The sequence below is a fragment of the Hyperoodon ampullatus genome, assembly GCF_949752795.1.
Source record: "Hyperoodon ampullatus genome assembly, chromosome: 2".
Lineage (NCBI taxonomy): Eukaryota > Metazoa > Chordata > Mammalia > Artiodactyla > Ziphiidae > Hyperoodon > Hyperoodon ampullatus.
The window spans coordinates 115,014,482-115,041,802 of NC_136915.1; the positions used below are offsets into that span (position 1 = coordinate 115,014,482).

Sequence of the window (27,321 nt, forward strand, 5' to 3'; positions counted from 1 at the left end):
CTACTGTCTTAGTCCTGCTAAAGCACCAATCCTGCAGTCAGAGCCCACCCCTTCCTCAGACAGGTGGAAAAATATCATGTAGCTTTTCCCTCAATCCCAGTTATCTATCCCTCCCAGTCCCTTCAGGCCCAGCAGCCCCAGGATATATAAGCTGTTTTTTTCCTCCTGGCCCAGATGACTACAGTGGTGGGCGCAGCTCTAAATAGATCAGACTGTCTGGGACACACTGGACTTGGAACACTACCCTGAAAAGTCTGGTTTAGAGAGTAGTTGGTTTGGAAAGTGACAGGAGGATATGTGTGCCCTAGTGCATCTCCCTCGACCAGCTGAGCCAAACCTAGGAGAGGGCAGTGGAGGTTCTCAGCCCCAGGCAGTCATGACACACATATATACCCCAATCACTTGGACTCACAGAAACAGATGTTGTCTCACAATGGGAATCTCTGAGATGTGGAACTGTTTGTGTTTTTCTTCTCTTCGATCTGAGGAGTCATCCCGGTCATGGTACCCTCTGGAGGGATGCTTGGAGGCGGGTAAAGGGTGGGTCAGGAACTCACCCAATACCAGGACCACTGCATTTACCAGCCTGATACTGCCGAGATGATCTGTTGAAGCTCTCAGGAGCTAGATGATGAGTGCTCCTTCCCTGCCTCATCCTTCCCACACAACACACACCTCCTCTACCAAGCTTGTGTTGCAGGTGAGGAGAGGTGCAGTAAATGGAATGAGAAGAAGGCATATCAAACCCTGCACTTCTACTTGAGACATCTGGCTTGGATGACCCTTCAAACTTTCTTATTGGTCCCACCCCCTGGGAGAGGCCATGGTGCCAATTTGAAAGGTGCTAGCTACCTGAAGCCTTGATATTTCTTATGGCTGCCCCACATTCTATCCCCCAGGCAAGATCAGAATCTGAATTCTCTACCTTCACCACCACCACTGCCCATCTTGGGCTCTATCTTTGAGGGTTATTTTCTCTTTCACTTATTTTTATTTTTGTCTGTCCCTTCTTGTACTTTGTCAAGAGTCCTCCAATTTCTATTCACAAATGGTCATCCAAAGGGCTGGGCCCACAGATCATTCTGAATCTTCCTGCCTCTCAGTCACTCCTTTACCCTAAGAACCACCAACATAATAGAAGCCAGGGGTCCCTCCTTTCTCTTTAAACTCATCCTAGTGAGACCTTTGGAGGTTGGTTTTCTCAGCTCCACACCTTCCCCTCCTTACAGGCTTGTCTTCAGTCCTTCCCCACCATTGCGAAGTGGGTAAAGTATCATGGACAGGAGGTAGTCTCCTGCTTCTCATGTCTTAGGTTGTTTCCATCCCAGACTCCTCCAGACTCTTTCTTCTGTTTTATTTTCTTGTACAGTATTTCAGTCTTTCACCTGTTTCCTCTGTCTCTCTTTCTCTGTCACACACACAGTTTTAAAGGATGATGGGCATTTACTAAAAGGGACCCCTGGCCCCTACTTTCCCATCTAATATTTTAGGGACTGGGATTGGGTTTGGTTAAAATGTCTTGGTGGGGGTGGGATAGTGGGCTTTCATTTTCCCAGGACCATGGATCTGGACCAATTGGAATTTTTGATATATTGGTCTGTAGCCAAAATTGGAAGAAACTTTAGGGAGACTGGGCAAGACAGGAAACCTGATGGGAGTATTTAAGGACAGGGGAATAAAGTGCAGATGCAGTTAACATTTGATAAAATGGACTCGTGACTGTTAACAGCGAATATTCACTGTTGCACTGTATGAAGTCTCCGAAGTGTAATTAAACGTTTTTATTGAGTCCTTGAGCTTTGCGCTTATTTTGCCCGCTTGCCGAGAAAGTGTGTTACCTAAGTGTATCGTTCTTGTATTAATGTGTGTGTAACCCTCCGCCTCCGGCAGTTTCCCCTCCCCGCGGCTCGGTGATAGACATTCGCTGCTTCCAGTCGGAGGCGCGCAGTGCCGGGAGCGGCCAATCGGGGGCTTCGGTGGGCGGAGCGGCCGGGCCAGTTAGCTTTGGCGGTTTTATTTCAACATGGCCGAAGCGAATGGCGTCAACGTAGGCAGCGGCTGTGAGGAAAAAGGGCCTGAGGAATTGTCTCAGGAATCTGCGCGCCCCGGCACTACCATCTCGAGGGTGAAGCTTTTTGACACCATGGTGGACACTTTCATCCAGAAGTTGGTCGCTGCTGGGAGGTAAGGTGGAGGAAGTGAGGCTGACTGCCAATCTCGCAGTAGGTTGAAGTGGGCGAGAGGCAAAAAGAAGGTTTGTCCCGCCAGAGTCTAAACCCCGCGAGACTAGGATGGCCCCAGGGGAACCAGCCCAGTCACGTGGGTCTGGGGTTCTGGGTTATTGATTGGCAGCCATATTCCACCCTCAATTCCTAAGCCTCCGGAAGTCACGTGATGTTTACTAATACAGGTAATGTGGAGCACATTTAGGACAAGTAGCTACTCCTTCCCGTAAACCTAGTTTTTTTTTTTTAAATAATGGATGCACTTATAAATTTATTTATTTTATTTATTTTTGGCTGCGTTGGGTCTTAGCTGCTGCCTGCGGGCTTTCTCTAGTTGCCACGAGTCCGGGCTTCTCTTCATTGTGGTGCGCAGGCTTCTTATTGTGGTGGCTTCTCGTTGCGGAGCAGGGGCTCTAGGCGCATGGGCTTCAGTAGTTGCAGCATGTAGGCTCAGTAGTTGTGGCTCGCGGGCTCTAGAGCGCAGGCCCAGTAGTTGTGGCGCAGGGGCTTAGTTGCTCCGTGGCATGTGGGATCTTCCAGGACCAGGGCTTGAACCCGTGTCCCCTGCATTGGCAGGCAGATTCTTAACCACTGCACCATCAGTGAAGTCCCCAGTAAACCTAGTTTTGATTATAGGTGGTTGAGAGGAAAGACACAGGCTTTGGAGTTAGATTTAGGGTTCAAAGCCCAAGTTAAAGTGAGCGAGACTTAACTGCTCTCTGCCTCCGTTCCTCATAAATAAAATGGGAACAATAGTACTTTTCTCATAGGGTTGGTCTTTCTGAGGTTTAAATGAGTAAAAACTCGGAAGGCTCTTAGAACAGTGCTGGCTACGTAGAAAGCATTAGACTTTTAGCTGTTGTTATGGAAGTAGTAACCTTCACTTGGGTGGTTGTGAGGACTAAACGTATTACCATAGAAAGAAACACTTCCTCTCTTGATTTCTACTTTATATGAACAATATTCTAACAATGCTGTTGACCTGAATTGTTGGACACTTTAATCAATAGAAATTGATATGGGCTTCCCTGGTGGCGCAGTGGTTGAGAATCCGCCTGCCAATGCAGGGGACGCGGGTTTGAGCCCTGGTCCGGGAGGATCCCACATGCTGCGGAGCAGCTGGGCCCGTGCGCCACAGCAGCTGAGCCTGCGCTCGAGAGCCCTCGAGCCACAACTGCTGAGGCCCTGGCGCCTGGATCCTGTGCTCTGCGGCGGGAGAGGCCACTGCAGTGAGAGGCCCGCGCGCTGCAACTAGAGAAAGCCCATGTGCAGCAACAAAGACCCAACGAGGCCAAAAATAAATAAAATAAATTAACCCGCCCCCCCAAAAAAAATGAATAAAAGGAAAAATATTTTTTTTTAAAAATAGAAATTGATAAGAGGCCAGAGGAGAAATTCAGGCAAGGCTTCATTGAGACTCATGCTGCTGCATGAGGGAGTGAAAACAAGTTACAGGTGTCCTTGCTCGTTTTTCTGAGGGGGAGTGAGCTGGTCCCTTAAATGGGGTGAGGGTAGGGGTGGATCCATTGGTCCGCTGGAGAGGTGGCTTAGGTGGTCTGCCCACCCCCTCAGTGGTGCTGTGTGCAGGGATCATGGGCAGTACCCTGCTTTTGCTCCTGACACCTCGAAAGTGACAGTTGGCTTTTTGGTCTTTTTGTATCTTGATCAGAATTTGCACCAACTGTGCATGTATGTAGTTGTTTTTAGTCCCTTATAGTTACTTTGTATTCTGTTGTTTGAGGAGACATTTGCCTAGGTGCAAGCACTGCAGCAAAGCGTCCCAGGTCCCATCCTGTCACAACAGTATTGGACACTTTAAAGGAAGAGTTTTATCCATGGTCCCATACCCCAGAACATTAATGCTGAAACACTGTTATCAGAACTTTAAGGGGTTTGACCACAGCCTGTTTTCCATCCACCCTCTATGTCCCCACTACCCCTGTTCTTTAACATCATCAAGACTCTCATCTGCTCCCTGTTTCCTTCCCTCCTGGTTTTAGGACTTTACCTTTCCTACAAAAACCTTATGATACATCTCTTCACTCACTGATTCACTCAGCAAATATTTGAATGACTATTCTGTGCCAGGCACTGTGTCAGGTGCTGGGGATATGATAAAGCAGACAAGGCCCCTGTCTTACATTCAGTGGGTAGAGACATGAAGTAAACAAAATAATCATGGAGTTTAGTAAGGTAATGAACGAGCAACTTGAGGGAAAGGAAAACACTAGATAGGATAGTTAGGGGATTCCACTCTGAGGAAGTGACATTGATATGAAACAAAGAATAAGAGGGAACCAGCTTTTCAAAGAACTAGAGAAAAAGCTTATAGGAAGGAAGGACAGCTTGTGCAAAGGTCCTGAAATGGTCAGGGCATTCTAGGAACTGGCAGAGTGAGAGTAAAATCAGAGGAGGCCGCACAGGCAGGTGACAGCCTTATCAAGCAGGGCCTAGTTTCCATAGTAATAAATTTGATAAAATAATTTTTAATCATTTTTATGGACCATTCATGACACACCATCATTTTATGTCCAGGCAAGATCTCTCCATTGATTGATTGGCTTTCCCTTACTCATTCTTACCCCCCTCTCCTCCCCACAGGCCCTGCTTTCTGTTGGCTATATGTCCTCCATTTATTCATGTATTCATGTACAAATGTTTTTTGGACACCTCCAGTGTCTCAGGCTCTGTTTTAGGAGCTGGAGATACAGCAGTGATCAAGATAGGAAGGTCCCTGCTCTTGTGGAATAGACTTTCTCGTGCCATAAAGAAAAATAAATCAGCGTGAAGGAACGGAGAGCAATGGGGAAGGGGTCTGGGTTAGTGTGAGTGCAGGGAGGTGACATTTGAATAAGTTTGCATCCTCGTAAAGTGTGTTGTTTTGTCTGTGTATTTTTTTTAATTAATTAATTTATTTTTGGCTGCGTGAGGGCTTTCTGTAGTTGAGGTGAGCGGGGGACTACTCTTCCTTGTGGTGCGTGGGCTTCTCATTGTTGCAGAGCACGGGCTCCAGATGTGCAGGCTTCAGTACTTGTGGCCCATGGGCTCTAGAGTGCAGGCTCAGTAGTTCTGGTGCACGGGCTAAGTTGCTCTGCGGCATGTGGGATCTTCCCGGACCAGGGCTCCAACCCATGTCCCCTGCATTGGCAGGCGGATTCTTAACCACTGTGCCACCAGAGAAGTACCCTGTCTGTGTATGTTTTAAATTTATATGAATGATAGTTGTGCTGCATATGTCTTTTTTCACTTAATAGATGTTTTTTTTAAAAGATCTAACCATATACTATAAATGCATATGGTTCAGAGCTCTCAGTGCTGCTTGTCATTTCATGATATGCATCCAGCACTTACCCATTCCCTATCATGACACCTGGTTGCTTCCAGCTCCCTCCTCCACAAATTATGCCAGGGTACATACCCTCACAGACTAGTGCTAGAATTTCTCTGAGGTATATAATGGATTGGAATCACAGGATCCAAGGGTTTATATCTACCTATGTTTTGTCAGATTGCTTTCCAGAAAAGCTGTTCCTTTCTCCTGTGTCCTCACCATCACTGGGTATCTACCATTCTAGTATTTGCTATTCTGAAGGTGTGAAAGGGATATTTCATTATTATTTTAATTTGCACATTTCTAATTCCTCATAGGTGTGGGCAATTCCTCATACACCTCATTAGTCATTTGGTTTCCTTTTCTGTGAACTGCCCACTTGTTTTCTGTAGAAGTTTTTTTTTTGGACCTTTTTTTTTTTTTTTTTTTGCCGCACGCGGTCCTCTCACCGCCGCGGCCTCTCCCGTTGCGGGGCACAGGCTCCGGACGCGCAGGCTCAGCGGCCATGGCCCACGGGCCCAGCCGCTCCGCGGCATGTGGGATCCTCCTGGACCGGGGCACGAACCCGTGTCCCCTGCATCGGCAGGTCGACTCTCAACCACTGTGCCACCAGGGAAGCCCTCAATTTGTATTTTGAAACCCTTAATTTTCATGTAATTCATGTTTTTCATTTTATGGCTTGAGCTTTTGAGGTCTTGTTTACAGAGGCTATACCCATGCCCAGGTCACAAAGATAATCTCCAGTGTTTTCTTCTATTGGCTATTTTATCATTTTACTCTCCACTGTAAATCTGTGATCTGTCTGGATTCAGGTGTAAAGTGGTAGTCTCAGTCAGTCTTATTTTTTTTTTTTGTTTTCCCAGTCATTGTCAACTAAACAGTTCGTTCGTCCCCATTGCTTTAGGGAGCCCCTTTTATGGTATGGCAAGTCCCTCCACCTATTATGTCCTTGGGTCTCTCTTCTGCCCCAGATCTATTCACCTGTCTTTGTGCCAGTGCATATGGGTTCCTAATACCAAACCTTTGTAGGAAACCGTAAGTCTGGTACAGCAAGTTCCTCTTCTCTCTTCGCTTTAAAATTGACCCAGCTATTTGAGAACCTTGATTTTTTCCTTGTAAACTTTAGAATGAATTTTTCTGGATCCTCAAAACATTCAGCTGCAGTTTTTGGTATGTATTTTTGGCAAATAAAGGAGGTCCCTGTCTCATTCTAGTTTTCTGAGAATTATTAAAAAGATCATGATTCGGTGTTGAACTTATCAAATGTTTTCTTCCTCAGTTAAGAAGATCGTATAATTTTTCTTTAGTTCATTAACGTTGATGATCTACATTGGTAGATTTTATGGAAGTTAAACTATCTTTGCATTCTTGGAATAAATCTACTTAATTATGATGCATTTAAAAAATACAGTTGGATTTAGTTAGATCAGTGTTTGTATGCTATAAGTGAAATGGGCCTATGGTTTCTTTTCTTTCACTGTCCTTATCAGCTTATAGAACCAAAGATATATTAGCCACATATATCCCTCTTCAGGAACGATTTATATAAAATCAGGATTATCTAGTCCTCAAAAGTTTGGAAGAGCTCATTTGCGCCTAGAACTTTCTGGGGTTGTCGAGGACTGCCAGTATTATGTTAAAGGGCAATGATGCAGTAGGCACCTTTGTTTTGTCCTCAAAGTGTCCCCATAGTGTTTGTTGCAGATTTTTTGTGTTTCTGTTTCTTTAATGGCTACAAGTCTGTTTAGATGTTATCTCTTCTTGTGACAGATTTGCCATTTTACTGGGTTCCCCCCCAGAAATTTGTCTCTTTCACCTGTTATATTTTATTAACTTGTAACTGTTTGAAATTATTAATTTAATTTTCATTATTTCCCTTTTTTCCATTATATCCTGTTTATTTTGGACTTTATGTAGCCAGAGTTCTATCTTATTAATCTTTTTAAAGAATCAGCCTTTTTTTTTTTTAATTTCTGTGTTTTGAGGTTACTGTTGGTCTCTTTGTCTTTGTATCTATCCTTATTTTTAAAAATTTATTTAGATTTACTTTATTAGTTTCTTCACAAACTCTTTCTTTCTTTCTTTCTTTCTTTCTTCTTTTTTTTTTCTTGGCGACGCCATGCAGGTTGCAGGATCTCAGTTCTCAGACCAGGGATTGAACCCAGGCCACGGCAGTGAAAGCCTGGAATCCTAACCAGTAGGACACCAGGGAACAGCTCCAAAATTCTTGAGTTGAACATTTAACTCTTCTTTTTCAATTGTTTTTGTTTTCTGAAAAATGTGTTTAAAACCATAAATTTTCATATAATTACTGCTTTTGCTGGTTTCTACAAACTCTTATATCTAATATTTTCATAGTCATTTGTTTTTAAATTGAGATTTAATTCATATACCATAAAATTCACCCTTTAATGAGTGAAATTAGTATATTCAAAAAGTTGTGGAACTGTCACCATTATCTAATTCCAGAACATTCTTGTCACTCCAGAAACGTTGTACAGTATTCATTAGCAGTCACTTCCCATTTCTCATCCCAGTCTCCTAGCTCCTGGTAACCATTATCTACTTTCTGTCTGTATGGATTTGCTTTTTCTGGACATTTTATATAAATGGAATCATATAACATGTGGTCTTACGTGTCTGGCTTCTTACACTTAGCTTAATGATTTCAGGGTTCATCCGTGTTGTAGTATATATGAGTACTTCACTCCTTTTTATGACTGAGTAATAATTCCATTGTATGGATATATCATATTTCATTTATCCATTCATCAGTTGGTAGACATTTGGAGTTGTTTTTACTTTTTTTTGTCTATTATGAGTAATGCTGTTATGACCATCTGTGAACAGGTGTTTTCAGTTCTCTTGAGGATATACATAGAAGTGAAAATGCTGGAGTGTATAGCAATTCTATATATAACTTTTTCAGGAATTGCCAAACTGTTGTCCAAAGCAAGTGTACCAATTTACATTTACACCAGCAGTTTATGAGGGTTCTGATTTCTCCACATCCTCACCAATACTTGTTAGGTCTGTCTTTTTAATTACGGCCAGTAGTCATCCTAGTGGGTGTAAATTGGTATGTCATAGCATCTTGGATTTGCCTTTTCCTAATGATTAATGATGCTGAGCATATTTCATGTGCTTATTGACCATTTGTGTATTGTCTTTGGAGAAATGTCTATTCAAATTCATTGCTCATTTTTTTAAAAATTTATTTATTTATTTATTTTTATTTAGTTGTGCTGGCTCTTGCAGCAGGCAGGCTCCTTAGTTGTGGCTTGAGGGCTCCTTAGTTGTGGCTCACTGGCTCCTTAGTTGCGGCATGTGGGCTGCTTAGTTGTGGCAGGCAGGCTCCTTAGTTGCAGCTTGCCAGCTCCTTAGTTGCGACACACGGGCTCCTGAGTTGTGGCGTGCATGTAGGATCTAGTTCCCTGACCAGGGATTGAACCCAGGCCCCCTGCATTGGAATTGTGGAGTCTTAACCACTGAGCCACCAGGGAAGTCCCTCATTGCACATTTTCTAATTGGGTTATTTGTCGTTTTATTGTTAACTTGTAAGAATTCTAATTTTGAGAAGTCCAATTTAGATTACTTTTTTTTTTTTTTTTTTTTTTGTGTGTGGTACGTGGGCGTCTCACTGTTGTGGTCTCTCCCATTGCAGAGCACAGGCTCCGGACGCGCAGGCTCAGTGGCCATGGCTCACGGGCCCAGCTGCTCCGCGGCATGTGGGATCTTCCCGGACCGGGGCACGAACCTGTATCCCCTGCATTGGCAGGCGGACTCTCAACCACTGCGCCACCAGGGAAGCCCTAGATTACTTATTAATTTTATTTATTTAGGTTAAAAATTGAGAAGAGTTTTTTCTTTGGTTGCTTGAGCTTTTAGTGTCATATTTAAGAAAACATTGTGTAATGCAAGGTCACGAAGATTTACAGCTATATTTTCTTCTATATAGTTTTAGCTCTTACATTTAGGTTTTTGATCCATTTTGAGTTAGTTTTTGTATGATATGAGAAAGAGGTCCAATTTCATTTTTTTACATATGGGCATCGTCATTTAATTTTATGTACTTTGTAATTTTCCTTACCATTTCCTCTTTAACCCAATGGTTATTTAGTAGTATGTCATTTGGTTTCCAGACATGTAATTTTTAAAAAGTTTTCCTTTTATTGCAATTTCTAATTTTATAGCATTATGGTGAAATAACACAGTTTGTGTGATGCTGATTTTTTTGGGAATTTTTGTCACTGGCTCTATATGGCTAAGTCTATGGGCAGTTTTTGTCAGTGTTCCATGTACACTTGAAAAGAGTGCAGTTTCTGTTTCTTGGGTATAAAATTCTATACTTATTTATTAGTTTGAGCTTTTAAATTTTATTATTAAAATATTTTAGGAATTCCCTGGCAGTCCAGTGGTTAGGACTCCATGCTTCCACTGCAGGGGGCGCGGGTTTGATCCCTGGTCCGGGAACTAAGATCCCGCATGCCACGAGGCGTGGCCAAAGTATATATATATATATATATATATTTTTTTTATATGCTCATTTAAAAAATCTTGATTGAGCCATTCATTTCTTTTTTAAAATCTCCCATCACAGTTGTTTATATCTATTTTCCCCATAGTCTATCTTTGTTGCATTATATAGAGAGGTTATTATTTTTACTAGATGCAAGGGAGTTTATTATTCTAAGAGAAATGGAAAGCCATTGATGTTTTTAAGTCGTGACTGATCTTTTTTTTTTTTCCGTGTGTGAGAGATGGCTCTCCACTGGCTTAAAAATCTGTTTATTTGAAATGTTCTGAATACAGTGACTGGTCTTTAAAAGGTACTCTGACTGCTGTGCAGATGATCGATTGCTGGTAGGATTCTTTTAAGGTTTTTCTAGGCTTCTAGACTCTGATTTTTTTGAGACCCCAGCCCACATCGTGACAAATTTATTTATTTATTTATTTATTTAAATTTATTTATTACTTATTTTTGGCCGTGTTGGGTCTTTATTGTTGCGTGCGGGCTTTCTCTAATTGTGGCGAGCAGGGGCTACTCTTCGTTGTGGTGCACAGGCTTCTCATTGGGGTGGCTTCTCGTTGCGGAGCACAGGCTCTAGGGCATGCGGGCTTCAGTAGTTGTGGCATGCAGGCTCAGTATTTGTGGCTCGCAGGCTCTAGAGCAGAGGCTCTGTAGTTGTGCATGGGCCTAGTTGCTCCACAGCGTGTGGGATCTTCCTGGACCAGGGATCAAACCTGTGTCCCCCGCACTGGCAGGTGGATTCTTAAACGCTGGACCACCAGGGAAGTCTGACAAATATATTTAAAAAGCATCTAGTATCTTGACTGAGGTGGTGGTTACACATGTGATAAAGGTACACAGGGGCTTCCCTGGTGGTGCAGTGGATAAGAATCCACCTGCCAATGCAGGGGACACAGGTTCAGTCCCTGGTCCGGGAAGATCCCACATGCTGCGGAGCAGCTAAGCCCGTTGCCTCAACTACTGAACCTGCGCTCTAGAGCCCGTGAGCCACAACTACTGAAGCCCATGTGCCTAGAGCCCGTGCTCCACAACAAGAGAAGCCACCACAATGAGAAGCCCACGCACCACAATGGAGAGTAGCCCTTGCTCGCTGCAACTAGAGAAAGCCCGGGCGCAGCAACGAAGGCCTAACGCAGCCAAAAATAAATTAAAAAAAAAAAAAAGATGTACACACACAAACAAATGTATGTGTAACTGTTGAAATCGGAATGAGTTCTGTGGATCATACCAATGTCAGCTTCTTGGTTTTGATATTGTTCTATAGTTGTGTAAGATGTTAATAACATCGGGGAGGATACATTTCTTTGCAGCTTCGTACAAATCTATAATTATTTCAAAAAAGTTTACATACAAAAAATATTCATCGTAGCTCCATGTTCAGTGGAAAATAGTTGAAAACCACGAAAAACGTCCAATATTTGAAGAATGTGGTTACGTAAATATAATAACTATCTAATAAAATACTATGGGGACTTCCCTGGTGGCGCATTGGTTAAGAATCCGCCTGCCAATTGAGGGGACACGGGTTTGATCCCTGGTCTGGGAAGATCCCACATGCCGTGGAGCAACTAAGCCTGTGTGCCACAACTGCTGAGCCTGTGCTCTAGAGATCACGAGCCACAACTACTGAGCCCACGCGCCCTGGAGCCCATGCTCTGCAACAAGAGAAGCCACTGCAATGAGAAGCCTGCGCACCGCAAGGAAGAGTAGCCCACACTCGCCACAACTAGAGAAAGCCCACGCGCAGCGAAGACCCAACACAGCCAAAAATAAATATAAATAAATACATTTTTTAAAAAGGTTAAAAAAGAATGGATTGGAGGGGAAGATGAGGGAAAGGGGAACTCCAAGAGGATGCTGACTCTTCATGATGGTGGTTTAGTGGAGGGTTTTACCATCTACTGAGATGGGGAAGAAACACTCCCCGCTGAGGGCTGGGGGAGAGAAATGGGTCTGGGGTTGGAAATCAAGACATCTGTTTGGATAGGTTCAGTTGGAGATGCAAGGCAGCCACACTTCTGTTTCACAGCTCTTTTGCTCCCTCATCCTTCCAGCCCACCGACTGTCAAACCGAACTTCAGTATCCTGTCTGCACTCCTCTGCCCCTATGCTCAGCCTCCAGGCAGCACTGTAGAGTCTTACCCATGGTGGAAAATGGTGCCTCCACAAAGTCATGTTCTTGGAATTCATGTGGGCCCTCAGTGAGCCCATGATCCTCGTGTCTCCAGCCAGTTCTCTTGCCCTTCTCCACAGTAGCTATTTAAAATCTTCCTCATGTCCCTCAGGCCCTTCCCCTGCTCTGCTCCCTGTACCCTCTCAGTGAAAATGACCCCAACACCTGGTTCATAGAGAGAATTGAGACCACCAGGCAGGAGTTTATACATTTACAAATTGGGCTGAGAGATGCCCAATCTTGCATCCTCCTAGCGACCTCCCCATCAATTTCCTTCCCTTTACATCCCAGGTTGTGGCTTTGGGTCTTTGCATTCTCAGGTTCTAGTTCTCCATCTCCAGTTATTTCCTCAGCTTAGGGCAATTTGCCACCATTCCCCTAAAACCTTCCTTTCAAGGTCACTAATAACTCTTTGTTGCTAAATATTTTGGATATTTTTTCATCTTTAACCTACTTGCTTTCCTTGCAGCATTTGACTGTTAACCACTTCCCTGTCCTTGATATTTCTCTCTTGGCTTGCAACCCCATTCTCTGTCCCTTTGCCTCACTAGTTGCTCCTTCTTGGGCTCTTCTTTCTCCACTTGTCCCTTAAATGTGTGAGTATTGCCCTTTCCTTACTTCACCTACACATGTTCATGATCACATCCCATTTGATATCTTGCTGCTGCTGAAAGTCCTTTGTGACTGTTCATTGCTCCTTACCATGGCTTCCAAGGCCCCACATGTTCTAGCCCCTGCCTACTTCTTGTTCCCCTCTCTAACTATACTTGGTCATACTAACCTCCTCATTTCCTAGAATGTCAAGAGCTTTCTCACCTCAGGGCATTTGCACTTGTTGTTTGCTCTGCCAGAAATGGTTTTCCTCCATCTCTTCCCTGACCTTCTCTAAAGCCACCTTTCTCCCCTGGTCATTCTTTATCATGGCACTTTATTTTATTCCTTCATAGCACTTATCACAGTGTATAGTTCTACTGTCTGCCTGTTTGTTTGTGGTCTATCTTCCCCACATAAAACGTAAGGTCCTTGAGGACAGGATCTTATCTGTCTTGTTCACCACTCTCTACTCATTGCTTATTATGGTGCCTGGCACATAGTAGATATTCAGTTAATAGTTTTGGAATAAATGAGGGTTCCCAAGCCACATCTTCCTCCTGAGCTTCAGACCTTGATCTCTAACAGTCTACTACTAGAAATCTCCACTTGGTGTCCCTCAGAACCATTAAGTTCAGCAAAACAGGATTTCTCCTCCCTCTGTGGTCCCAAACTTGGTTGAAGATACCACCATCTACTCATTCTCTAGGCCAGAGATTTGGGAGTCCTCACTGACCCCTTACTTCCAGTCAGCCACCAAGCCCTGTTGGTTCCAGCCTGTCTCCTCAGTGTCCTCTCCATCCTTGTGCAAATGCTTTAGTTCAGGCCCTCACTATCTCTTATACGATTGTTGCACCAGCTTCCAAAATGGCCCTCCAGCTTCAGTCCTGCCCCCTCCAGTCTACAGCTCAGATTTGAGCATGTCTTTCTCCTGCTTAATTGGCTCAGGGTTGCTTCCAGAATCAAATGTCAGCTCCTTAGCTTAGTGTAAAAGGCCATTAACTCCTCGGCCCCTCCTGTCTCTCTAGCCATGGTCAGGGCCATGGGTATGCAGCATATGCACACTTGTGTGCAGGTGCAAACACACGCACATAAGCCCTTCTGCATTGAGTGCTGCACTGTCCCCGCACCCTCGCCACCTGCTCTTTCCACTTACTGCTTCTCCTCGCTAGAACAGCCTTCCCCTCATTTGGTTAAGCAGGAACTTACGGCTGGTTTCCACATAGAAAGGGCTCAGTAAAATGTCTTGTATGAATACAGACTTTTAAAATGTATTCAAATACTTGACCCTCTCCCAAGTCATTAGAAGTCCTCAACCCCAAAGACCAAGTATTTATAGCGAGGACAGGAATCTTTACATAGTAAAAGCTAGTTTATTCACATGTCATTTATCCAAACGGATATTTTAAACTGCAGGTTGGTTTTCCCTACAGCTCAGCATATTTTTCACATTCATGTTAGCTTAACTAGGGGGGCAAATTATATGATGCACTCCAGAGTGACTGGAAGATTATTGGCCTCGCTGGGCTATCAGATCTCACAGACCCACACCCTGTCTTCAGTTAGGCTGTCTTCCTTTCATTCAATCGGCTGACGCAAAGACGCCTGAATCTGTCCTTTCTCAGGCTTCAGAACATAGAAACGTGGCCTTTTTGGAACTTACCATTTGCGACCTCTCCCTTGTCCTCTGAAAATGAAGGATTCTTTTCTGTCCTTACAGCCTCCTGGACCTTCTGAGAAACAGCTATTCTCTTAAAGCAAGCAGATGAGGCTTGCTATGTTTTGTTATAAATCGGGACCCGCCAAGAGAGGCAGTTGGTTAGAGTTGGTGTTGGTTGGGCCCCGGTTGAAGTTAGCACTGTTCGGGGTACCCGTGGCACCTGGCAGCTGTGCCACATGTGTTGTCAGTGCCGGGGGAGCTGAAGGGAGTGAGAGGTGATTCACAGTTCCTAAGTTCTTAGATGCCAGACTGGTCCAGTGCCTGTCCTGGTCCAGTCTTGCAGCCTGAGATGTGCTGCAGAGTGTGATTTGTGTAAACTGACTTAAAGCCTACGTCTGACAATGACCAAGGAAGGAGAGCTGATTGCATTTGTACGTGAACTGGTAGAGTTTTAAACTAGTGGCAGAGACTGTTGGTGTTCATAGGAAACAGTTTTTCACAGGAAAAAGAGTGGTTTGATATATAAAATGTTCCGATTAAATAAGTGTTTCAGAAATATGTCACCCTCTTTGAATGTGCAGATGATGCGTGCTACTGGCAGTGATTAGTTTCTGAAGTGTGGGTATGACTCACCAGACTGTGGTGTGCGGCTTCAGCCCCATCATGCTGAGTCTCTCTTCTTTGTGTGTTTCCAGACCATCTACCTTGCTCTATCCCCACTGTGTCTGCCTTGCTCAAGTCGGCAATCACCTCAGCTGTGCCTCCTGAGTCTATCCTCACACAGCAGCCAGAGGGAGCTTCTAACATACAAATATGATCTTGTCCCACCCCTGCTTAAAACCCTTTTCTAGCTCTTCCCATCATGATACAGTCTGGACTCTATATGTGTCTGGCCTACCAGCCTGCAGACTGTGTGTCTTGGAGGCCAAGGCACCTGATCCAGAGCAGATGGTTCCACCATGTCCCAACTCTGTGACCTTGGACAAGCTTCTCTCTGCCTCAGCATTCGCATCTGAAAAATGGGCATGGTGATTATAGACCCTACTTCATAGAGTTATCGTGAGGACTAAGTGAGTTACTCCATATAGAGTGCTTAGAACAGTGCCTGGTTCTAGTCAGTGCTCAGTACACATTTCTTGCTATTACATCTTCATACACAGGCATGCCTGTGCACTCTTCAGCTGCGCTGCCAGGGCCTTCTGTCCTCTGACCGACTCCTGCTGCTCTCATAGGTCTCAGACGTTGCTTCCTCCAGGGAGCCCTTGTTGGTTGCATCACTTGCAAAGATTTTCTCCCAGTTCGTAGGTTATCTTTTCATTTTTATGGTTTCCTTTGCTGTGCAAAAGCTTGTAAGTTTGATTAGGTCCCATTTGTTTATTTTTGCTTTGATTTCTATTGCCTTGGGAGGCTGGCCTAAGAAAACATTGGTACAATTTATGTCAGAGAATGTTTTGCCTGTGTTTTCTTCTAGGAGTTTTACAGTGTCAGGTCTTATATTTTAAGTCTTTAAGCCATTTTGAGTTTATTTTTGTGTATGGTGTGAGGGAATGTTCCAACTTAATTTACATGTGGCTGACTGACCTCTTATTTTCATCAAGGAACACTTCTGTTTTCTTTTCCCCCTCTTGCTTTCTCAGTCCTGGGACTGAGAAAGGGGGGAGGGGGAAAGACCAAACAGAGAAACCCCTTCCCTCCCCTCTCCTCCCTTCCCTTTTCTCTGCTTTCTTTTTTTAAAATAAATAAATAAATTTATTTATTTATTTTTGGCTGTGTTGGGTCTTTGTTGCTGTGCACGGGCTTTCTTTAGTTGTGGCAAGTGAGGGCTACTCTTCTTTGCAGTGCATGGGCTTCTCATTGCAGTGGCTTTTCTTGTTGCAGAACACGGGCTCTAGGGTGCGCAGGCTTCAGTAGTTGTGGCTCGCAGGCTCTAGAGGGCTCAGTAGGGCGCACGGGCTTAGTTGCTCCGCAGCATATGGGATCTTCCCTGACCAGGGCTCGAACCCGTGTCCCCTGCATCGGCAGGCGGATTCTTAACCCCTGCTCCACCAGGGAAGTCCGAGAAACATTTCTTAATGAAACAGGGCAGCTGTACAGGTGGTGGTTGGAGGGTGGAGAGCATGAATTTCTGTCACTGCGCTCCCCAGCTTCTATCCGTCTTGGTCTGTCTTTGGCCTCCCCTCCTTTACTGGTCGGAAACGCCAGTTCTCACCCGCCCTCTGGCGGACAGTCTGTGGAACATGCATTCAGTTGGGCAGCAAGCCGGTTACCATGGAGAAGGAAGGCAAGCCAGGGCTTCCTTAGCACTAGTACACGTGTTTACTTGTCTGTGCCTCTTTCCATTCCTACACAATTTATCTGCGTATATAAACTGACAGATTGACTAGCCACCAGAGTTTGATTCTGGCCTTAAGTACTTTAAGTTAAACTTGTGTGATAACTCAGTTTACAATGAGTTTTTAGTGCAGTAAAAGACGTGTTTTATCAGTGAATTCAAAAACAGTGATGGTATCTCAGATATTGCACAAGAAGTATTTAAGAGAAAAAATAGGTTAAAATCAGTTAATGTAGTCATCTCTGTTTTGAAGCAGTAAATGCAGCTTTTGAAAGTTACTTTCGGGAGGGAGACGCAAGAGGGAAGAGATATGGGAACATGTGTATTTGTATAACTGATTCACTTTGTTATAAAGCAGAAACTAACACACCATTGTAAAGCAATTATACTCCAATAAAGATGTAAAAAAAAAAAAGTTACTGTCATTGATGACAAATGTGGTCCTTTTTGTGGGACCACAGTGTAGCCTTTTCTTTGTAGTGGGGGCCAATGGGTTCTTCCTGCATATGCAGTTGCAACCAAGATGCATTTACTCAGCCCCTGCCTTCTGCAGACTTCTTAACCCTGGGAAGCCAAGTTACTGACTGTGTTCTACACTTCTCAGGGGGTGGTGAGGACTGTTCCTTTGAGAATAGTAATAATAATCGTAGCTAACATGGAGCATTTCCGGGTGTGCTCTGCACTGTATTAAGTATTTATATATGTAACCTCATTTCATCCTCACAGTAATTTTGTGACTTATGGATAGTTATTATCTCCATTTGACAAAGGAGGAAACTGATGCTTATAAAGGTAAAGAAGTTGTCCAGGATCACTCAGCTGATGAGGGGTAGAGGTAGGATTTGAACCTAGGCAAAAGGACAGGCAGTCTTTAGAGCCATACACTTACCCAGCACAAAGCTGGATGGCCCCTTGCGTACCCTTGGAAGGCCGAGGCCAGGAGACCGTTCCAGCAGAGGGCAAAGGGGGGCTTGGCAGAGAGGCCATTGGGGATGCTCTGTGAAGAGGACTGCTCTGTCCAAGTAGCCCAGGCCCTGGTACCCTGGGGTCCAGGGTAGGGGAGGTGGCTGGGAATGGACCAAGCCTGAGGCCAGGCAGCTCAGGTCTCAGCTCAGCCCCAGTCGCCTGGCCTACAGCATGTCTTGAGTGTGCTGTGTATCTAACACTGTTCTGGGTACCCTGGAAATCCCAGCGCCATTGCAGATGGCGTCCCTAGCCACAAAGATATTAGAGTTTACATGAGAAGATAAAAGTTGACATTTGGAGGGGGTGGCAATGAATGTTTTCTAAAATGCATCACTTTACCGTTTCTCGGTGAATGTATGTTTTCGGGAAATTCACAAGGGCATTCACAGCATTCCCAAGTCTGCATTGTCTCTCAAGAAGGGAATCCCTGGGGGCTGGGAGGGGAGAGGGAATTGCATGAAGGTGATCAAAAGATACAAACTTCCAGTTATAAATAAGTACTAGGGATGTAACGTACAACTTGATGACTACAGTTAACACTGCTGTATGGTATATGTGAAAGCTGTTAAGAAAGTAGATCCTATGAGTTCTCATAACAAGGAAAATCCTTTTTTTTCTTTTCTTTCTTTTTTTTTTTTTGTTTCTATTTGAGATGATGGATATTAACTAAACTTACTGTGGTAATCATTTACCAATATATGTAAGTCAAATCATTATGCTGTATACCTTAAACTTACAGGGTGCTGTATGTCAATTATGTCTCAATGAAACTAGAAGAAAAGAAACCTAAATGACCATTGATAGATGAATGGATAAAGAAGATGTGGTAAATATATACAATGGAATATTACTCAGCCATAAAAAGAAATGAAATTGGGTAATTTGTAGAGATACGGATGGACGTAGAGTCTGTCATATAGAGTGAAGTAAGTCAGAAAGAGAAAAACTAATATATATTAATGCATATGTGTGGAATCTAGAAAAAGGGTACAGATGAATATATTTGCAGGGCAAGAATAGAAACGCAGACATACAGAACGGACGTGTGGACACAGTGGGGGAAGGGGAGGGTAGGATGAATTGGGAGATTAGGTTTGACATAAGTACACTACCATGTGTAAAATAGACAGCTAGTGGGAACCCCGCTGTAGAGCACAGGGAGCTCAACTCAGTGCTCTGTGATGACCTAGATGGGTGGGATGGGGGGGAGGGAGGTCCAAGAGGGAGGGGATATATGTATACATATAGCTGATTGACTTCACTGTACAGCAGAAACTAACACAACATTGTAAAGCAATTATACTCCAATAAAAAAAAGCAAAGAAAAGAAATCACTTTTCTCCTGGCCTCCAACCTGGCTGTTCTCCCTCCATGTCCTTGGAGCATATGTTTCCCATCTTGTGTGTTTGTAACAGTGTGCATGTTTCTGGGTCCTTCACTTTCACTGAAGTCTCAGACCCCAAAGGGGACACCAGAAGAGTTGACGAGCAGCACCAGTGGGCAGAATTATCCTCACCCCTTCCCTGGGCCCTGTCTGCTGCCAGCCGCCGGAACTGGGTGGAGATGCACCCAGCTCAGATGCGCCTGGCGAGTGGGCTGGGAGGAGGAACAGGATCTCCCGTGTTTGAGCCAAACCCATTTCAAGCCACAATTACCCGGTTTCAATTCCAGCTGTGCTTTGTCAGGTGTCATGTATCCCTCCACATTCCTCCATGTAGCCACATGGCTGTGTGGCTCGTGGGGTCAGCAGCAAAACAACAAGATGTCTGGGGCTCTGCTGCGGGTTGAAATGATGCCTGTCATCTTTGTATTGTCCTTTTGGTACCTAGGTTTAGCCTCCAAGGGGTACTGATATCGAATGTGTACCCTCAGAAGGATGAGAGACTGTCACCCTTACCCAGAGGTGTGCCGGTAGGTGCGTACAGCCAGCTCTCCTGAAATAAAGCCCTGGCTTGCAGTGTTTGCCAGTTTCTGAGGTGTAAATACTCCTAAGCTCACCAGCATAGCATCACTACACACAGTAGAGAAGAGATGGGCAGCAGCACACCTGTTGCCACAGATCGAGACCATAGATGGAAACAGCTTCCAGAGCAGAGTAAAATGTGTAGAATGATTAGGAAGCCATATGTTTTGAGCAGTTAGTATCTTTTTTTAAAATAAATTTATTTATTTTATTTATTTATTTTTGGCTGCGTTGGGTCTTCATTGCTGAGTGCGGGATTTCTCTAGTTGCGGCGAGCGGGGGCTAGTCTTCGTTGCGGTGCGCGGGCTTCTCATTGCGGTGGCTTCTCTTGTTGCGGAGCACAGGCTCTAGGTGCGCGGGCTTCAGTAGTTGTGGCATGTGGGCTCAGTAGTTGTGGCTCGCGGGCTCTAGAGCGCAGGCTCAGTAGTTGTGGCACATGGGCTTAGTTGCTCCGCGGCATGTAGGATCTTCCCGGACCAGGGCTCAAACCCATGTCCCCTGCATTGGCAGGCGGATTCTTAACCGCTGCCCCACCAGGGAAGTCCCGGTACCTTTGTTTTTAATATAATTTATTGTAACTTTGTATAATTTAATTTTCAGTAATGGCTGTGTTTAACAACTGGCTCACAGATTTCCTGGAAGTTTAACAGTTATCTCTTGCAAGCCACTGTGAGCTGGCCTCAGCACACCACTGCTCTCACACTGCACCTGTTTCAGAAGACATTGTTTTGGGGGTAGGAATTAGTCCAGGAGGCCCAAAGAGCCATGAGAAAGGGAGGACCCAGTAGTGACTCCCTGGGTGTGGTGGGGGCTATGCATGGGGTTCCAGGTACCCAACCCCCTGTTTGTCCAGAGCCCAGCAGCCTGGCCTGCATGGCTGAGGGGTATCTGGGCCCATAGCGAAGCGTCAGGGTGGGTTTTTTGTGTTCCAGGACTCCTCCTCAGACACTTTTTGCAGGTCCCTTGAACATTGCTTCATCAGAGAGGGCTTCACCAACCACCTCCACACTTAGAGGTGATCCCCATGGTACACCCTCTCAGCCCCATGACCCCGGTCCTTTTCCTTCCAGTCACTCTCCACAAGTAATCTTCTCCACATTCACATGTGAATTTCTGTGTTTGCTGCCATCTCTTCCTCTACTGGAAGCTCTAGGAGGGCTGTGCCAGTCTCACTGACCCGGAGCACCCAGCACATAGCAGGTGCTCAGTGAACACTTGTGGAGGGGAAGGGCCTGAGAGAGCAGGCTGAGAGAGACACACAAAAACGAGGAGGGAGAGGAGACAGCCATTTACCTTATTTGAGTTTCTTTTTCCAAGAAGAACAAGCCGTTGGGAGTGTACTGGGTACCCTTTGACCTTTCCAGCTACAAGGGGTGTATCTGCTGCCAGGTGACAGAGACCTGATTTTAAATGGCGTGAATAATAAGAGAAATCCATTAGCTCACTAACAAGAAGCCCCAAGGTAGGGTTGCTCCAGGTGGGTGTTTTCAGCAGCTTGACGATGTTCTCAGAGACCCGGGCTCTTTCCCTCTTTCTGCTCTGCCTCCTTAGGGTAGAAACTCTGCTCTCAGACCAGGCCCTCCATGGTTGCCGGGAGCTAGAGGCATCACCTGGATATAGTCATGCCCTACAAACATCAGTTCCTTCCTGTGTGGCTCTTTTTAGGAGTAAGGAAACGTCTCCCAGAGACCACATGTCCTGTCCTAACGCAGCCCTGCAAGGGGACTAGGATGACCAGAGATTCTCAAAGTGGAGTGCCCAGACCAGTAGCACCAGCATCACCTTGGAGCTTGTTCAAAACTGAGGGGGTGGGGCCCAGCGATCTGAGTTTTAACAAGCTCTCCTGGTGATTTGGTGCTTGGTAAGGTCAAGTTTAAGAACCACGGCTGGCCTAATTGTGACCCACCCTTCAGAGGGTGAACTCATCTGGGGCTCTGCTGAGAGGAAGTGGGGAGACTGGTGGGGCTGAGCCATCCTCAGAGACTGGAGCTGCAGATGAGACACTTTGCATCCACTGCCTTTAACCAACGCCATGAAGGAGACAAGGCTCAGAGTCCTGTGATGAGAGGCAGGGCTGCCCAGGCAAGAGCCTATGACTCTGAACCCCCCAACCTTTGCCTTCTCTCCTTCCCCCCAGCTACCAGAGATTCACTGACTGTTACAAGTGCTTCTACCAGTTGCAGCCTGAGATGACACAACGCATCTATGACAAGTTTGTAACTCAGTTGCAGACATCTATCCAGGTGAGTGGCAAGAAGCCCAGCAGGTACTATTGGCTCGGGTCCTGCCTCCAGATCGTCAGCCCCCTGAAGGCAGGGACCCTGCCCTCAGCCCCTCTCTACCCTCAGTTCCCAAAACTGTCCTCTGTGCTCCCAGGCTGCAGTGGCCATCATCCGTTCCCTCCAAATGACAGGGGTGTCTTGAATGCCCCTCTTCTCATTGCACTGTGTTGTAATTGAGTTTATAGTTGTCCCACCTGACCTTGTGAGCTCAGCGAGGGCACGCCTGGGTCTACTCCTCTGTGTTTCTCCAGCACCTGGTGCAAAGCCTGGCACAGAGGAGGCATTTAGCAAATTGTTGAATTCATTGGAACTGCATACCGGAGGAGATACAGAAAAGGACAGGATTCCATTCCTGTCTTTAAGTGATCCCTCTTGGGAGTTTAACTTCCGTGCTGTCACACTCCAGGATGGGCTTCGTTAAGCATCAGAATGTATGTGTGCTGTCCGCAAAGGGTGCTCAGCTGTGGGGACAACAGCAGGGATGCAGCCTTCAGAGATGATGTGCAGGAGGAGAGGCTTGCTGCAGGCTCTTTTTAAACGTATTCTATTTTATACTTTATTTTCTTAATTATAAAAGTCACGTGTAGAAAAGTTGGAATGTTTGTATAAAGACAGAACTTAAATTAGCTAAAATTTTACTAAGTGCCGTTAGTAGTTCAGCATATGGAGTTGTCTGGTATTACTATAGCTCTTTCCTCTTTTCTCTTCAGGAGGAAATCTCTGAAATCAAAGCGGAGGGAAACCTGGAAGCTGTCCTGAATGCGCTGGATGTGATTGTGGAAGGAAGCAAGGACTGCGAGCAGCCGGCTTGGTGAGAAGGGTGATGCCTGCCCCCCAGCACGGACAGGTGGAGAGGACCAACACCAAACAGTGACCCAGAACAGAGAGACAAATGCATAGCCCCTCTGGGGGAGGAGAGCTGGGGGCAAGCGCATGTAGTCCAGGGGGTTGAGGTGACTGGGATGAGAGAAATCTTCCCGGGGAGCTCATTTCAGGACCCATCTGGCCTGCAAGAGAGAGGGTAGAGGGAGTGGGATGAGGCACAATAGTGAGGTTTGGAGTCTTATGTCGATTACGCTGGCCCAGGCATCTGGTTTTTATTCGTTTGTTCATTCAACAAACACTTAGAAGCACTTACTATACGCCTAATACTGTTGTAGATGCCAGAGATTCAGCAGTGACTAAGACACGAAAGACCTTCTCTACCGGGGCTGTCATTCCAGTGGGCAGCCCTGCTGCCAGGTTGTTCTGGGCAGGATGGAGAAGGAGGCCCTGGGGACAGGAGTGGAGAGTTGAGGCCACCGAGATGGCGAGTGGCCTGAGCTCCTGCCTCCTGCCTCCATTCCCTGCCTGAGTAGAATCCTAGGTCAGGAGGAGTAAAAACCGTTTTTGTGCTTTTCAATTTGCTAATGCTTTGTGACATTCATAACTTAAGAGAATTAACTTTTATAACTGAGAAAGAATTTTTAAAGAACCTACAGTGGCTTCTACCCCACTGCCCATCAGAACTGGCCTATCTCCTCACTCTGGGCACTCAGAACCCCCTAAACTCTTGCCTCCTCAGACCTGTCTTTCCTTTATCTTCTCACATTAGCCAGCCAGGGCCTCTTGGGGTCTGGGCCTGCTCTCAGGCCGCCACCTTCCCCCATCTCTCCAGCTCACAGTCCCGTGGTGTGGATGCACCAGCAAGGCACATGGTCACAAGGACCGAGGAAATCATCTCCAGCCCTGGAGGTTTACAGCTGGAGGGAGTGTCTGTGGATGAGGAGGAGGGCTAAGGGGCGGGTTGGTGAGAAGAGGAGAGATGGGTTTCTGGGAGCTGAAGCTCAGGGACAAGGGGTTAGCGTCCCCTCAGGAGCAGGAGCCGTGCGGTTGGGTCTTGGGAGTGAGAGGGACCGCAGGAGAGGCCTCGAGAGCCAGCCAGCTGGAGGCTGAAGGTGGGAATGCCACTGGCTGGGTTTGGAAGGAGAAGCCTTACTCCACACAACGACTCCCTGTCCCCACCCCTGCGCCCCCTGCGGCCCTGCAGGCGCCCTAGTGGGATCCCAGAGAAGGACCTGCGCAGCACTGTGGTGCCCTACTTTCTGCAGCAGCGGGACGCCCTGCAGCGCCGTGTGCAGAAACAGGAGGCTGAGAACAGGCAGCTGGCAGATGCCGTCCTGGCCGGGCGCAGGCAGGTGGAGGCGCTGCAGCTGCAGGGCCAGGCCCGGCGGCAGGCCTGGCAGGTGAGTGTCCCGGCCCTGCCCTCAGGCACGTGCTCCCCTGCTGCAGCCGAGGAGAAAATGGGCCCAGGGAGGGCAAGCCACTTGCCATGGGATGGCTCCTCCATGTCAGGGTCAGGGTTAATCCTCTGTAGCTATGGTGGTTCTACTGCACGTGACCACTGCCCAGTACCTTTAAAATGTGTACAGTAGAATGACTTCTAGAGCCGTCAACATACCTAAGACATATCCTCCATGCAACAAATACGGGTCCTTTGAGGGTGAACTCAATTTCTGAAAGTGGCCCACAGTCACTTGGGGCCAAGTTGGTGAATAAGGGGGAAGAGAGTAGTCAGGCTGGGTGACACAGTTAGCACATGTGGCTACAGAGCGATGAGGTGGATTTTCTCGCCGGCTCAAAATGTAGTTCCAAAAGAGGGTTTCTAGTGGGGCTTGAACGGTGGCCCATTATTGGGTTCTCCTCATCATTTAGGTGTCCAACGTATGTTTACCTGTGGCCACTCGACAGCTCCCTTCCTGGGGCAGACCCTCCTATTCCCGAGGGGAATACGTCCCCAGATCCATGGCTCTCAGGTCCCCTGGTCTTCTTCCCAAGACCCGTCAGGGGCAATCTGAAGGCCCTGCCCCAGCCTCAGCAAGGCCCCAAGCCTCAAGGAGGCGACAGCAGGAGAGAGGCTGGTGCCTCGCTCTGCTTCCTCTTATCTTCACCCCTCAGCCTCCTGCTGTAACACACTGGCCCTGGGGGTGTGTAGTGTAGTGCAGTGGCCCAGGCTCTACACAGCAGACACCCAGGTGGTATAACCGAGGCCTCCGCCTAGCACCGTCTCCTGGGACAGGTTCCATAGTTGAGAGTTGTGTCTCGGGGCTGCCTTGCTGAGTCCTCTGGCTGCTCTGCCATTGGCGCTTCATCACCACGAGGCCAAGGGTCACTCCCCTGTCTAGGCTTTGGCTTCCAAATTGGCCAAATAGTGATCCCCAACGCCCTGCCAGCTCTGACATTCAGTGCTTCTATTTTAAGAGGACCCCTGCTCTTATAGCCACACCTCTCCCATTACAGCTACAGATGCTAACCATTGTTTGAAGTGGGTCAGCTGGATTGAGTGTTCAGTGCTGAGCCCTGCGTGGGCTCAAAGAGCCCTTTTTCACTACAATTCCCACGTCTGTAGCCCAGCTGAAAGTCCACTTAATTTAAGAAAGTTTTTCTGCTACAAATCTCCGGTGAGGTCAGAGGATCAGGGGACACTTAAGGGGCCCTTTTTGAAAATCGGCTCTGCTCTGGGGAGGCCCAGCCTAGGTGGCCATGGCACCCAGCCTGCCATAAACAACTGCTGAGTGGGGCGGATTTCCTAATATGCCCTGCTGGGCCTGTGATATGAGTTACAGACCCCTTCCTTATCATCCTGGGGGAAACCCAGGCCTGGAGTCAAGGACGGTGGAGGGAAAGGGTTTGGATTTTCTCATCTCCCAGTCTGTCTGTTCTCTCTCATTGATGTCAGGCTCTACACAGAGAACAGAAGGAGCTGGTGGCCGTGCTGAGGGAGCCTGAGTGAGGAGGAGAGGGCCCGGCCCAGGAGCAGAGGGCAGTCAAGGTCAAGGGCCTGTGGTCCAGGATGCTGGGCCTGAGTGAGCTGCCTCCGAGAACAGTCCCTAAGCAGTGATGGAATTTGCCGGAGAAGGAGGCCTCAGCTGTGTCCACTGCCATTGTGCCTCTGGGGCTCCCTTGGGATCAAAAACACACACTACCTTCAGATTCCTCCCTGTTTTCTTCTAACTTTAGGAATCTTGGCCAGCTCCCGCCCTGGGAATTAGGCACCATGCTTCCTCTCCTTTAGGTTCAGGCCAACCCCCCACCCTACCCCCATCACACATATCGCCTATTCCTGAGCCCTCCCTAGGACCTGGCTTGGGGAATCTGTATTCAGTTTCCACTGATTGCCCCCTTGCTGGCCAGCCCAAGGGCCCTTGCCATGTTCTCCCCACATCCACAAATAAACTTCCTCCACTACACTGTAATCTGTGAGGATGCTCCCTCTGCCTGGCCTCTCCCAGGACTCTCCTGGGCCAAGATCCCACCCTGGACTCCAGAGTCCTGGCTCCAATCGAGGCCCCAGTTGCAGGGCTCTGAGAGCCTCCAGGCTGGGGTGGGTTGGTGGGGGGTGTATCTGACCATCATGTATGGAAGGGCAGTGAAGCCCCTTGTCACAGAAACCAGGAGCCTTGGGTTCCCTGAGGCCAGGACAAGCTGCCGGGGGGGTGTCGCTCTGTCCAGCTGCGCCTGCCCTTCTCTTTGCCTTGGGTTGATTCTGAGAGGCTCTATGGTGGGCCTCTCTAGGTGTTTGTTTGCGCCTGGTGAGTGCTCGAACATGGAGCAAGTGGGCCCTCCAAATGGCTGGGACTTTGTCTTCTGGCTTCTCACAACCCCCTCTTCCCCAGCCAGGGCCACAGGGCATCAGGAGTGACTTAGCCAAAGGCAGGGTGGGTGTTTCCTCCAGACTGGAGGGTGAAGGAGGTGGGTATGGGTGGGGGCAGAACTTTCTTCCCTGGCAAGGGCTTCACCCTAACTCTGTAGAGAGAGGCCTGGTTGGGTCTGTCTAGGAACAGCGGGGACACTCGGGAAGATGGCAGGGTGGTCCCTGATCATCAGTCCCACCCCCCATATTGAGCCTAGCGGCTCCTCTCTCCTCCTGGACACACCCGAACATCTAGCCACCGGCCGTGGGGTGGAGGCAGCAGTGTTTCGTCTGGCAGGTCTCCACCTGGTGAGTGGGTGGTGGGTGAGGACACCCTCCCTCTTCTCCAGGCTGAGCTGAAGCAGAAGTGGCTTTCAGGTGTGGGGTGGGGCTTTTCAGGCTGGATGTTCTGCCCCTCAGAGGACAGGTCCCCAGGGTTGTTGGCAGTGGGGAGGCTGTGAGGGCAGGAAAAGGATCGGGGTGGGGCGGTCAGGAGCTCAGAGGTGCGAGGGGCATGGGGAAGGGGGTTCCCACCTCAGTGCCCACCTGGCCAGTCGCAGACAGAAGGGCTGTCCTTACCTCACACCTGGCCACA

At 47.1% G+C, this 27,321-nt stretch overlaps 1 protein-coding gene across 8 annotated transcripts; it reads left to right on the top strand.

Annotated features, from left to right (window-relative positions):
- Positions 1 to 2,023: 2,023 nt before the first annotated feature.
- Positions 2,024 to 26,271, top strand: LOC307049180 (polyamine-modulated factor 1; the record flags this gene model as incomplete). 8 transcript variants are annotated; one of them, XM_079698597.1, is made up of 5 exons in its annotated part: positions 2,024 to 2,184; positions 21,910 to 22,015; positions 22,765 to 22,865; positions 24,084 to 24,279; positions 25,773 to 26,271. In XM_079698597.1, 5 exons carry the CDS (start codon positions 2,024 to 2,026, stop codon positions 25,824 to 25,826), a joined length of 618 nt encoding a protein of 205 aa, XP_079554723.1. In that variant the 3' UTR covers positions 25,827 to 26,271. The 8 variants fall into 8 exon arrangements, with proteins under 8 accessions (XP_079554723.1, XP_079554725.1, XP_079554724.1 ...); XM_079698599.1 differs by having other exon boundaries at positions 24,145 to 24,279; XM_079698598.1 differs by having other exon boundaries at positions 22,768 to 22,865.
- Between the last annotated feature and the right edge of the window lie 1,050 nt (positions 26,272 to 27,321).